Genomic DNA, 12095 nt, shown 5'->3' with positions numbered 1-12095 from the left:
TGTCTTGTCTTTTCAATTACCATAACCTAAAGAGAGTCAGAACAAAAAGTGTGAGATATCAGGTCAGAGTCACCAGACATCCGAGGCCACGAGACCACCGCCGCCATGAGACTAACTCGTAATGATCCTTCGCTAGGCGCCAGGAATTGATAGTCCGCCTTATGAGGCTATGAAACACAATCCCACGAGGCCTAGCTTGTTTTGTGACACAGATAACAGGGTCATGAAAGTAAGCGCTTGACTCTTATGAGGCTCGAGACAACATTCGTGGTGCTCTGTAATACGAAACCAACATTGATTCCTTGCTTCAAAGTCTGTGCTCAAGGATCCTCTTTGAATAGCAGCGTTCTATATACAAACCAGTCTCGAGGCTGATGTTCCTTCGTCTGGAATTTTCAAAAGTTGAGGAATCCTCAAAAGTTGGATGTCAGAATGACTGCGCTGCGCCTTGGAAGCGGCACCATGGAGGTTCGCAGACAATATATAGAAGCCGCACCAGGTAATTACCTGACACAATACTTTGGCAAGATACCAGAGATCTCAACTCATCATGCTACTCAATCTTGCGTTCCTTGCGACCGCGGGTCTGATCGCCGTCCCTGTTGATGCGACCCCTTTCGACATCCCTGGTATCGACCCCAGCGTGACCGCCCATCCCGTCGCACCGGATACCCCCGGCGCTGTCACCGCTGGAGGGGGTCCTACCGACCCAAATGCTCTTGCAGCGACTCCGGAGAGCCCGTGGCCAAAGTCAGCGCCTGACAACGGCGCCTTTGAATTTGTAAACAGTTGCCAAGGTCATAGTGACGACGACCTGGAACTCTTATTTACCGAGCTTTTGACAGCAACAGACATCCTGAAAAAGGGCATCGACATAAAAGCAGCGAGTGCCTTCTACCAGGTCTACTTTTCTCCCGCAGTGAAAAACCAAGTAGGGTTTGAGCTCCAAGTCAACACTAAGTATAGGAACGCATATTCGATCCTTACACGTACCGACGGTAAGGTAAAGATTACATGCGATGCCAACCTATGCAACCCCACAACTGTTGCCTTTGTGATCGCGGAGTTAAATATCTTGAATCTATGCCCGCTGTGGTGGGATGACAATACCAAGAAGAGGTCGTCAGTGGCCTCTGATGAGTGCCAGCCAGACAGCGACAAGACTGATGATTGGTTCAATATCGGGAAATTCAAAGCTACGAAGTGTATGCAACCACCTTGCCACTGAAACGATTGGTACTTGATCTGATAACACTGCAATAGCATTTACCCTTGTCCATGAGCTGATGCACACGAAATATCCCACAGGAGGGGTAGAGCAGCCTCCTAGGTATGTGCCCTTGTCATCAAAAACCAAAGCATCTCACTTACCACATGAGTACAGAGCCGACGACTACGCCTATGGTGCGAGAGATTGTTCAGCGTTAGTAGGGGGTTATCACGACTCTGTCAGATGCGGGCCAGACAAGAACAACCCCAATGGCCCTAAGGGTCGATGTGACCCCAAGTTATCTTTCGAGAATGCTGACAATCTTGCATTCGTGGTCGCAGGTGAGCCGCTTCCTTCCTGGCAAAGATCGAACATTGCGATATTGGAGCGTTGTTTTGGATTGGGTGAAGTCCATGGCTAATTAGAATGTTGTAGGCGAATACTGGAACCAGCGCTGCAATAAGGTTGTTACGGTGGGGAGTGCGGACAATGATCCTGCTGAAGCGAGTGGTCAGGATCTTCAGTTGGATGCTTCTGGTCATTGAGTATCGTTAGGGGAACGTGATACAAGGCGTTGAGGTCTGGGTAGCATTTTGCGGAGTTTTAAGAATCTTGATAACTATAGCCTGCTTTTAACTTCATCCTTGCCGTTTGAAGCCGGTCCTGCTCTCGACTATCAGTGGATGCCATGTAAAAGAGCGAGCGACTCAGTAGTGGATAGAGGCGCTCAATACTTCCAGACCCAGACGGACTTGCCACATCGCGGCTGTGCGTCCTGGTTCATCATGAATCAATTCTCCTCAGTGTTGGTTTCTATTACAAGCGCTGCACCCCGAGTTTTCTGACTTCAAAATTGACTCTGAGAGCATTCACTGTCATAGATAAGACGACCCGAAGTCAATGGCACTACCGTGAAGCATGGATGATTATTTTATGATCGCTACATCTCATCATATCCCTAGAATAGGTAGTCAGCAGTGTTCATCGTGAGAGGGTCTTTAGCAGCCACCTACCGGCCACATGCCTCTCACGCAGAAATAAACCTCATGTGTCAACATTGGGCAACCAACCCACGAAATCTCACCATGTACGTCCTTCTCCACGGGTTTCATCTTCCTCAAATCGGCCATGGCAACCTTTTCCCTTAGCTCGATCACACGTTCCTTCCAGCTCTCCGCACCTCCTGGCCTGAGCATCTCAAACCCGAACAATCCCTGCATCTGCACCGCATTCTCCCAAATTTCTTGTTTCACATCATCATCGAAAGCAGGACCAACTTCATCACGCACCCTCTCCCACTCACGCCCCCAGGTACTGCTTTTCAGAATATGCCTGATACCGTACTGATCCATGCGCGGCATCACTTCATCCCTACCATTCCTGTACGGTCCAACCATCTCCACCTCAAAACCCTTATAACTCCTACAATACCAGTCCGGAATACAATACTTGACAAAATCAAGTCTAGTATGCAGATCGAACCCAAGGTCGCCGCGAAGATTAGCTTCCAGCGTCGACCGGAAGAGAGAACCATAGATAGCCATCTCGTAGAGCGAGCGCCCAGGCTCGCAGTCGATCGTCTCGGCGTCGGACCGCCCCCCGTTCCAGAAATCATCCACCGCGTACCACTGTTTGCCCGCGCACCGGTCGACGACGTCAATCACGGGGTTGAAGATCCGGAAGCGCGAGATGTGTAGCCTGCACGACACTCAGCTCACTTGCGCCTCACTCAGAATATGGGGGTTAGGTAAGTAGCATTTCGCTCGCACTCACCGACGGATATCTTGCATCGTCAACCCCGCTACCTCAAGACATAAAGCAAACAGTCCTTCAACCCCATCTCTGATCGCTCGACGCAGCGCGCGCACGTTGTCTTCGCTCCGGAGCGCCCAGGCAGCTACTTGATCCACGGTCGCGGCGACCAGGAAATAGGGATCTGGGCGGAAGAAGATGCGCGATGATGAGGCTGCTAGTCGTAGGATTGTGTTCGGGTCGGTCTGGGAGAAGACGGCTCGGAGTGTGCTGCGCGTGGATGAGGCTTCTTTGAAATCTTCGATGTTGGCGAAGTGCTGCGGTATCAAAGCGAGGATCTCGTTTGGGAGGCTGAGGAGGGGGAGGGTTCGGGGGGCTGGCGTGGCGGATGAGCTGCTGTCTGGGGGTGCTACTGCCATTGTGTGCAGTGTTTGCAGCCGCTTAAGCCGTTTGCTTTTGAGCTCAAACCAAGGCGTCAGTGGCAAAATTGACAGTCTTTAATCCGTTTGGAAGGCAAATTGGATTGCTAGCGGCTGAATTGGTTTGACTGATAGTTTGCCAAGGCTTTATATAATGCTCTGTAAGACAAAGATTAGGTCCCAGGCTTTGATATCTTAACCTTTAAGTCCAAACCGTTGCCAACGCTGATTGTTCGGGGCTGCTAGAAGTTGGGTTGCGGAACAGATACCCCTTAAAAAGCTTCAATATTCAATTTAAGGGAATGCGTGAGTCATTCTGAAGCGAGTGAGGCCGCGAAGGATTGGAGCTGAACACTACCACTGCCATATGACGTCATCGGCCATGACGTAGCAGCCCATGTTGGAGACCAGGAACAGGTTCCCTCCTTCATCTTCTTCACGGCTGCAATTTTCGTGGCAGCTTAATCAATGGCAAAGATTAAGTCACCCCAATCCGGTGGAGGATTACAAAGAATCCGGAGCTTCAACTAGGGGATGGATTGGAGATAAGGACCGCGGGATAAGTATTTACTCCATGCTCGTGGATATATAATTCTACGGAGCTCCTAAACCAGCCTTCGCACCTATGCCTGTCTATACAGCATGTGCACAAGAAGCGTTTCTACATGCCGTTTACTTTGGTATTGGTGTTCGGCACGAAGGTTAAGAAGCATAGAAAGCATGCCGAAAGACCCCGTGGGTAGCCTGCAGCTCTCTGCCTCTCGGTTACGCGCAACAGCAAAGGGTATGGCTCGCTTGTATACATTCTGTCTGGGACTTGGCGGTCGGTGAGTCCACGATGCGACGATTGGTTCGAAATCCACACGGCAATACTACGAGGTTTGACCACCTAGATATTGCAGGCATTCTGCCAGCACTTGGCAGTATGTTCTACTCAGAAGCCTAGGCTAATTATAGGATTGCAGTGTTTGGAACAATCAGTGGTCCTGATGGCTGAGCATCACCTTGGCAAACACATCGCAAATGACCAATTTTGAAACCCGGACAATAGGGTGACCAGTCGCCGTCAATCCATCTTTGAGGGTGTGCTGAACTGCATGATGTCTCTTCGTCTAACAGAAGGTTCGTCACGAAATGTTTAACGAGCCGTTACCCTTATCCACAGTTCATCCGCCTGGTGTTTCAGGCTGCGCTTTACTCGCCTACACCCAGAATTGGAATGCACAGTAAATCGTACTATAAAGAAGCATGTCAATCCAACTACTTTGAAGGAAAACAGAGACTCCAATCCAGGCACAATCGCTCATTAGTGCGCAAAACTCGTCGCTCCACTCACTCAACAAGCGTGACCCTTTGTTGTCCTATAAGGGCTCGTTGAGAGACACCGAAAACACAAAAACCACTTCGCCTTTCATCATGAACTCCCTCCTCCACACTTTGACCTCAGCTCTCTCGCTGCTTCAGCCGAGGAACCACACAACCCCTTACCAACCTCTCCCCTCCTACCCCATATCCTCCCACGTCCCACTCCCCTACAACCCGTCACCAGCCTGCATCACCGCTCCACCGCCCTTCGACCCAGATAGCTCTCTCCAGAACGTCTGCCTCTCTCGCAGCTCCAACCTCCGCTTCAACATCCACATCAACACCGTGCCCATCCCCGCGGCGGCGTTTCGAAACGCCACCGACGACCTCCTATACACATGCATCAAGTACATCGAAGACAACGAAGCCGGCCCTGGAAGAGCGACCGTGCATAGCACTGGATCGTGCGTAGTCATGAACAGGACCGAGCCATACGATCCCAACGCTTGCTATGACAGGCTGTGCATCAATTTCGGGAGTAAGGATGGCGCGGACTTTCATATCGAGGAGGAGATCGAGGCGCTGGAGCTTTTGAAGAGGATGGAGGAGGTTAGTGGGGAGAGTGGGGGTGGGGTTGGGGGTGGTGAGTTTTATGGGACGTTATTGGAGGTGAAGGATAAGCGGGGGAAGGCGCTGGCGAATGTTTGTGTACAGACTGCTTCTAGTTGCGGGCCAATGGTGGGTGGGGTCTGTGCTGCGCCGCCTTAGGAGAAAGATGGGGTCGTTGGCAATATGAAGAGGAGATGGGGGAAGACAAAGCTGGGCTAGCAATGGTTTCAATGGGGGAAATAGTTCGTGCGAGGGAGACTCTAGCAAACCGCGGAACAAACGAGACTTATGTGAAAGTGCAATCTAAGCAGCATACAAACTTTGATAGACCTTTCTGAATCATGGCGCTTAACTTCACCGGCTTTCGGTCGAGCCATGTGAGCCATGTGGCATCGTCGCCGAAGATCTGACTCGTATTACTTCTTTAGAAATCTACAATGATAGTTCCATGGGCAGGCGTTAAGATCTCCACGTGGGTGACCTCGTAATTTAAGCAGAGAAGAGCATCCGATTCTGCTCCTATATCATGTTCTTAGACAGCTTCCTATTTTATCAAGTCATTAACACTATGCAATCCAAACTAGTTAAGCCAAATCACACATGGTGTACAAGACAGGATCTAGTCCAAGTCCGTGTAGAACGGACCTGACTGTCTGCATTTTGGCTCGCATCCTGATGACGACACTACTGCGACTGACAATCGCGGAGTGCTTGATTTTGCTGCGAGAGAGAGGGTTTGATGGAGGGTAGAGAGCGAAAAAATGAACTTCAGCCTCTGCTTGATAGATCGCTTATTCGCGAAATTGGGAATGCACTTCGTTCGGGCGCAGGTCTTAATGAGTCAGCCTCTTTCCCAGGACATTGTGATCAACGCTTATCTTGATCGCTTATCACTGAGTCTTAGCCGACTCTTAGCCTATGAGTCTGACTTACCAGCATCTTGAGTACCGTTGTGCACCCAGCGCTCGACCTTCTGAGTACTAAAAGCTTCTCACCGGTGTGCACCACCCCTTCGACATCTTTGAGAATGTCCGCGCTCGCTTCTAGCTCATGTCTCATCGCGTTGAACATGCGAATAGGCAGAGTCAAAGGATCGGATCAAAGCGCTGGTTGACAATCTGTGTGCCTCGCATTTCCATCTACACCGAGGTCATGAAAAGCAACACCCATTTTGAACTTCGCCGAAGGAGCATGGCTTTCATGGCTGCCAAAGCCTTCTTTCTCACCACAAAATACTATCAAATGAAGACTTGTTCATAACACGATTCGTGATATACTCACGGACTTCTTGACATGATTCATTTATTTAGGCCGCTTCTACGTACACGATTGCCAACTGCGGGGTCTTTGCTGTGGCTCAACTGCTTTACGGTGACATGAAATGCCCGTAGTAGTGGGCCAGCTCCGTCCACTTAACTCTCAGTAGGGCATTGTGCTGACCGCAGCAAGCTGCTTTCGAGCACCAGCCAGTGCTGGCGCTGAGCTTGCATGGGTGCCCGGGATGTATGCCTCCGCATTTGCATGTCTAGAGAACATTAGCTTTTTCAGTAATTGATTTACGCGCAGTGACGATGCTCACAACACGTTCTTCTGGACAAGAGTGGACGTAGTAGCATTGTCTGTCCGGGCATTCTTTCTCCATAAATAGCGCAAAAGGGCAGAGATATCTTTGCACCTTATCGCATGTGCCAAGCTGTAGCTCATTGTGCCTCGTTGCTTCTTGACGTTCTTCCGGTAACAGCGTAGGGTGCTCAACATCTGCTATCTGTGTTGGTTCAAATTCTAACTCATATTCGATCACCGCTTTCTCTGTGTCCTCGTTCATCAGAGCTGCTTTCCTTGTCTCAAATAGATGAGCTCCAGCCGCGAGAGCACGCTCCTGTGCTATCGACAGGAAAGATCTAGTTTGTTGCTCTTCAGGTGCTGTCTGCCTCTGAGGCATTGCGGGCACGATTGGGGCTTTAGGCGCTGCTAAGGCCACATTGGGTTGTAGCTCAGGAGATGCGTTGAATGGGGGGCTGATGGACAGTTGTGGCTCACGGGTGAACCGCGTAAGGCGTGGCGTAGGAGCGTATCTTAGGCCAATATCCTTGATTGAAGCAGCCACCGGCGCATGGTCGATTCTGCGGGCCAATTTGTCCTCCTACCGTCGTAGGTTAGTACTGCTCTTCTTGAATATGTGCACGCTTGTATTCGCTTACGTTATCCAGTGATTTCACTCCAAATTGTCGATCAAAATCCTCCTGTAGAGTCAATGGGACACCTTCCCCGACATTTGCAGCAGCAGCTGGTGGTGGTGGTGGTTGCTCAATGGCTTCAGCAGAGGTAGTCGGTCGTGGGTCATCTGTCTCTGTAGGTGTGGCAATTGGTGGTGGTTGGAAAATTTGGGGAGAAGCTTTTGTCCAGGATCGTATATCCCATTTCCAGTCCTCATCTTTCGTGTAGGCAAATTCATAGAGGGCAGAGAAGTGTGAGTCACGGTCAGGAAGCATCAGCATCTCTGGAGGGCGGTCAAGTCCTGGCCTTTGCGATGTGGGCTGTCTTGACATCAACATCTCATGGAGACCGCGTTTCAAAAATAGACTTACAGGTCCTCGGTCGAACAGCAACACATTGATTCCGGTGGTGATGTTTCTTGGATAATTTGCAGGACGGCGTGGCGCTGGAGAATAATCTCTTTGACGTAGTGGTGGATCATCTGTCACGCGTGCTTGCTGTAGGCCAAATCAGCTATGGGGTGTGGTAGTTGGTCATCTGCGAGCTGCTGCTGCTGTGGTGCAGGGTTCAAGTCCATCTGTCATCGAACCGTACGCGTCCTTCGAGTCAAATTAAAGCCGCGGCCAGTCATGATCGGTTTGGATGGGTTGGCTGGACATTGTGATGATGCTATGAGTTGGAGGAAGAGGTGTTGACAAGACTTTAGCGTCGGATTATCTTTCGGCCGAGGTCATGCGCTAGCATCATGAGGCGGGTACGAGGCGGGCTCGCGGGTACGAGGCTGCTACGAGCTTTTGATCAATACGAACGTGCGTACGCAAATCCTTGAAAGATGAGCTACTATTCTCTATTTGGCTCATACGCCCTATGAATATTCGTTTCAATAGAATTTGGAATGCTACCACAATGAATGATTTGCTCAAGCTGTTCAGTGTTGACTTGCTAGTACAAAAAGTCGTTGGCAATTGACATGATTGTAGGTCTTTCTCCTCGTTGCCCAGTTTCATGTGTAGGTCTACTTCTCTGCCACGCACCGTTTTGTGGGCCATTAATCTCTTAGCTGCCGATGATGGCACCTATCATGCTCATACGACTTGTACAGCAGAGCTGGGCTGTGATTCAAGGTACATCCATTGGGTCCGTCGTATTTGCACTGGCCCTGTGACATCATGTTGGAGCATTGGCCCCCAATGTGGATCATATTCGTGTGCTCATCGTGATCACAAGGCTTGCAGAACCCGCGCATCAGTGCAGAAACAAAAGCGTGTGAGTTCAAGCGCTTCGGTCTAGTAAGCACATCGAAGACTTCACCCACAGGACAGACTAACGTCCCTCTAGCAATATGATCAGAAGGGCGAATATTGGATACCCGACCTTCACAGCTTCCAACGACGGTGAAAAAGCTCTGTTCTGAGAAGAAGCGTGTCAAACTCAAGCCGCTCAAGGCATAATCGTTGATGGAAAGCTTCCTTCTTTCAAAGCCATCCGTCACGCGAGAAACCGAAGTGAGAATGAGGATTGGGCTACGAAATTTACAACCATTTCAAAGGCTATCGTTGATGTCGGAAAAACCGACAATGAGCGGGAGATCAATATCCAAAAGCTACTGCAGTCGCATCTGAGGAGGCATTTGATTTGCAACCTCCATCTGAAAGCATGAGGATTAAAAGGCTGCCCCCTGCAATTGAGAATTGATCAACGCCCGACAGCTAGCATAGCGAGCACTCTCCCAGAAGGATCGGCGTTCGGGTACGGACAAACAACGAAGGCGCGGACCCAAGTTTTCCAGTTAGAAATTGGCAAAATGCAACAAGAGTTGGAAGATAACGGGCCGATAGCAGAGATAGATTCTCTGCAAGAGGACGCAAAGACGCCTTGGCAGGAAAAATATCAGCCTGCCAAAGCGGAAAGTACAGCTAGAGGCCGGCAGTGCGATTCAGATTGCACCACTAACCAGGTCCATGTTTCTCTGCCCGATTGAGAAGTCTCCATTCATAGCGCCAGATTGTCCTGCAATCGTCAGTTAAGCAAAACAGCAATTGAAGTACAGGCGGCTAACTCCACGAAAAGGCTGCAGCGTCACCGATTCTGCCCGATAAGAACTCTGGAATGAGGAACTTATAAAATTTCATTTTCATGCAACTGCCCCCAAGGCCTATTTTGGCTTTCGTTGGCGACAATTTAAAGCCGGTGAGCTATAATAACCATGGTCTGCATAATATTAAATCCCTTGTGGCTCGCCTTACGCCCTCTTACCCTTCCTCGCAACACGGCTCAATGTCCCCGAGGCATTGACCGGGACTTCACCAAGTCCACCAAGATTCATTGAAACAAAAGCGAGGTCGCGGGGCATGTCTCTCCACTTATCAAAGCAGAGATCCTTGTCGGCCTTTGTGGTTGACATAAACCGAAGGGAAAAGACATCTTCGATTGCCCACACCGTCTCCAATCGTATCTTATTTTGCCATTTGGCGCGAAGTGGGTCATATGCTGCAAAAAGATTGTCGAGATCGAGACTGGAGGCCAGAATCCGGAGCACGACGTGGGCCATTGCTAATGGGTTCATGGCTACAAGCCCATTGTAGAAGACCATTCGCTCATGTGACGAGAGGTTAGAGAGCACTTCCATCCCTCCGACGAGGCTAATGGTCCCAGCTAGCCCTTCCAGATATGCCTTAAACGTCTGGTGCTGGAAATCGTCTTTTGCATTGCCCATGTTCGCTTTGTGGATTTCCCAATTGGGGCTTCGGGAGAGCATTTTTTTGGAAGAACAGAAGTGGCGAATCTCGTCTGGTGTTAGGGTATGGTTTCTGAAAAAAATAACCTTCCCTATTGTCCGGTAGTCTTGGTCAGGGTGGCCCATGTCAATCTCCCGGTTGAAAAAGTCCACCATTGGGTCGTCCGCGAGCAGCAGCGGATTTGGTTGCTCAAAGTTGTAGAGCTTACGCCCCTTTGGCTTATCGTCTCGAGGCAGAAAACCATTTAGCTGGGAGATGTTGGCCATTAAAGCATGGACGGCAAGTGAAGGGGCCGGAAGGTTCACAGCGGAATTGTTGCTCGTAGCTGCGTTATTGGCCATTGTCGAATGATGGAGATGATGAACAGTAGTTGTACTGAAGAGTAAGAAGCTACGTGGTCTAATGACTAGCTAATACCCCGCTCGGTTGCGATGGCAAACAACCTCAACGATTTGCCGCTTCAACCCCCAATTGATAGGGACGAGAATGCCGCTTGCCACAGATGGGTCGATGTTGCCGTTCACTGTCAGACCTGGAAGATGGACCATGCAGTCGCGAATTATAGCTCTATTAAGAGCAACCATCTTGATGTGTCGTCTGCCTTTGTAGTCAAAGGCAGCGTTGTTCTTGCCGACCGTGTTGATTCTGTTGGCCGTTCTCGTCTTCCCGATGTCAACAGGGCCGTGTGATATGTGTACTAAGTAACATACGAGGTATCCGGAGACCTTAGCCTCGCGACAAGCGATGCGTTTGTTGCTTTGCGGGGCCATCTCGAGGATCCTGATGAGTCGTCAGCGATCTGTCGTGATCTCGTCACAGGCTTGAACAGAGTAATGGGGTAATGTTTGGCTTTATGGAGGTCTCAGGATGTTTGGAAGGGTGTAACAGGCTCAGCTCATTCAGATGTCACATGTCACATCAATCTCATTTAATATGGGCTTTGGTTGCGTCGTGTAGATAATGCAGCATGGTGTTTTGGAGGACTTACGTGATGCAGCTTTGGCTCTGTAGAGCAGTGATCCAGAGATCTCTGTATGGGGTATGGTATGAAGAGTATAGTGTAGTGGATGGGGTGGGTGAGGAGGAGTGAGGTGTAAGAGTGAGGAATGCAAAAGTGAGGTTCGATTCTTCTATAGCCTAGCCAAATTAGGAAAGGCATGAGCGTTGAGTCGCAATAGAAGAGTGAATGACAAGGGGTATGCCACCTACGCTTGGTAAGATCAATACCACGGAAGTCAAGCAAATGGGCGCAGCGATCAAAAAAACGGCGTGTAGATCGGATTTTATGTTTTCGAACCGACCAAGCGCGCCTTGATGTTTCTGTAACAACTCTGTTTAGAGAGCAATGTCCGGGCCTCAGTGTCCCCAATATTCAAAAGATAGAATGGACACCAAAAGACGGCAAATATCCTGCCTTCCTCCGGGTCCTTAACCTCATACACCATAGCATTCGCAATTCCCCTTCGGGCTTCCTTAGTGACGTAATCAATACACTAGGCTAAGATTCGGAGTTGATTAATGATGAAAACGAGTAAGTCACATAAAGCGAGAGAACTTCCGACTGAAGATCTCGCCCGGATCGACCATTCGTCTGACTTGCTAAAAGCTTGATTTCTTCATGAGCAATGTCATGATCAAAGTCTCTCAAGATTAACTCCAGCAGTTGGCAACGAGATTCGAAATCCGGGTTGTGCACCCAAAGTCGAGCACTGAAGCGGCTTATCAGACTTTCATCGATGTCCCATGGTTTGTTCGTCGATCCCACGATGATGACGTTACCCCCCTGGTAGTTACCTCGTCCCAATTAGTTTGTAAATGGGAGATAGGATTATGGTTTGAATTTTA

The 12095-nt window shown here is 49.7% G+C and overlaps 4 protein-coding genes across 4 annotated transcripts; 1 reads left to right on the top strand and 3 right to left on the bottom strand.

Moving 5' to 3' along the window:
- Positions 1–550: 550 nt before the first annotated feature.
- Positions 551–1755, top strand: KY384_002313 (uncharacterized protein; the record flags this gene model as incomplete). Its single annotated transcript, XM_044810836.1, has 3 exons — positions 551–1203; positions 1385–1551; positions 1646–1755. 3 exons carry the CDS (start codon positions 551–553, stop codon positions 1753–1755), a joined length of 930 nt encoding a protein of 309 aa, XP_044671719.1.
- A 395-nt stretch (positions 1756–2150) lies between these two features.
- KY384_002312 (uncharacterized protein) lies at positions 2151–3381 on the bottom strand (the record flags this gene model as incomplete). Its single annotated transcript, XM_044810835.1, has 3 exons — positions 2151–2168; positions 2281–2908; positions 2984–3381. 3 exons carry the CDS (start codon positions 3379–3381, stop codon positions 2151–2153), a joined length of 1044 nt encoding a protein of 347 aa, XP_044671718.1.
- A 3333-nt stretch (positions 3382–6714) lies between these two features.
- Positions 6715–8143, bottom strand: KY384_002311 (uncharacterized protein; the record flags this gene model as incomplete). The annotated part of the gene is made up of 5 exons (XM_044810834.1): positions 6715–6820; positions 6875–6885; positions 6971–7438; positions 7497–8009; positions 8102–8143. The coding sequence occupies 5 exons, from the start codon at positions 8141–8143 to the stop codon at positions 6715–6717; spliced, it is 1140 nt and encodes a 379-aa protein (XP_044671717.1).
- Positions 8144–9754: 1611 nt separating this feature from the next.
- KY384_002310 (uncharacterized protein) lies at positions 9755–10591 on the bottom strand (the record flags this gene model as incomplete). The annotated part of the gene is made up of 1 exon (XM_044810833.1): positions 9755–10591. The coding sequence occupies one exon, from the start codon at positions 10589–10591 to the stop codon at positions 9755–9757; it is 837 nt and encodes a 278-aa protein (XP_044671716.1).
- Positions 10592–12095: the final 1504 nt, after the last annotated feature.

This window comes from Bacidia gigantensis (genome assembly GCF_019456465.1).
Source record: "Bacidia gigantensis strain McMullin 20006 chromosome Unknown contig_156, whole genome shotgun sequence".
NCBI lineage: Eukaryota > Fungi > Ascomycota > Lecanoromycetes > Lecanorales > Ramalinaceae > Bacidia > Bacidia gigantensis.
The sequence above is the reverse complement of the archived record's forward strand: the minus strand, read 5'-3'. Positions and strand labels throughout refer to the sequence as shown.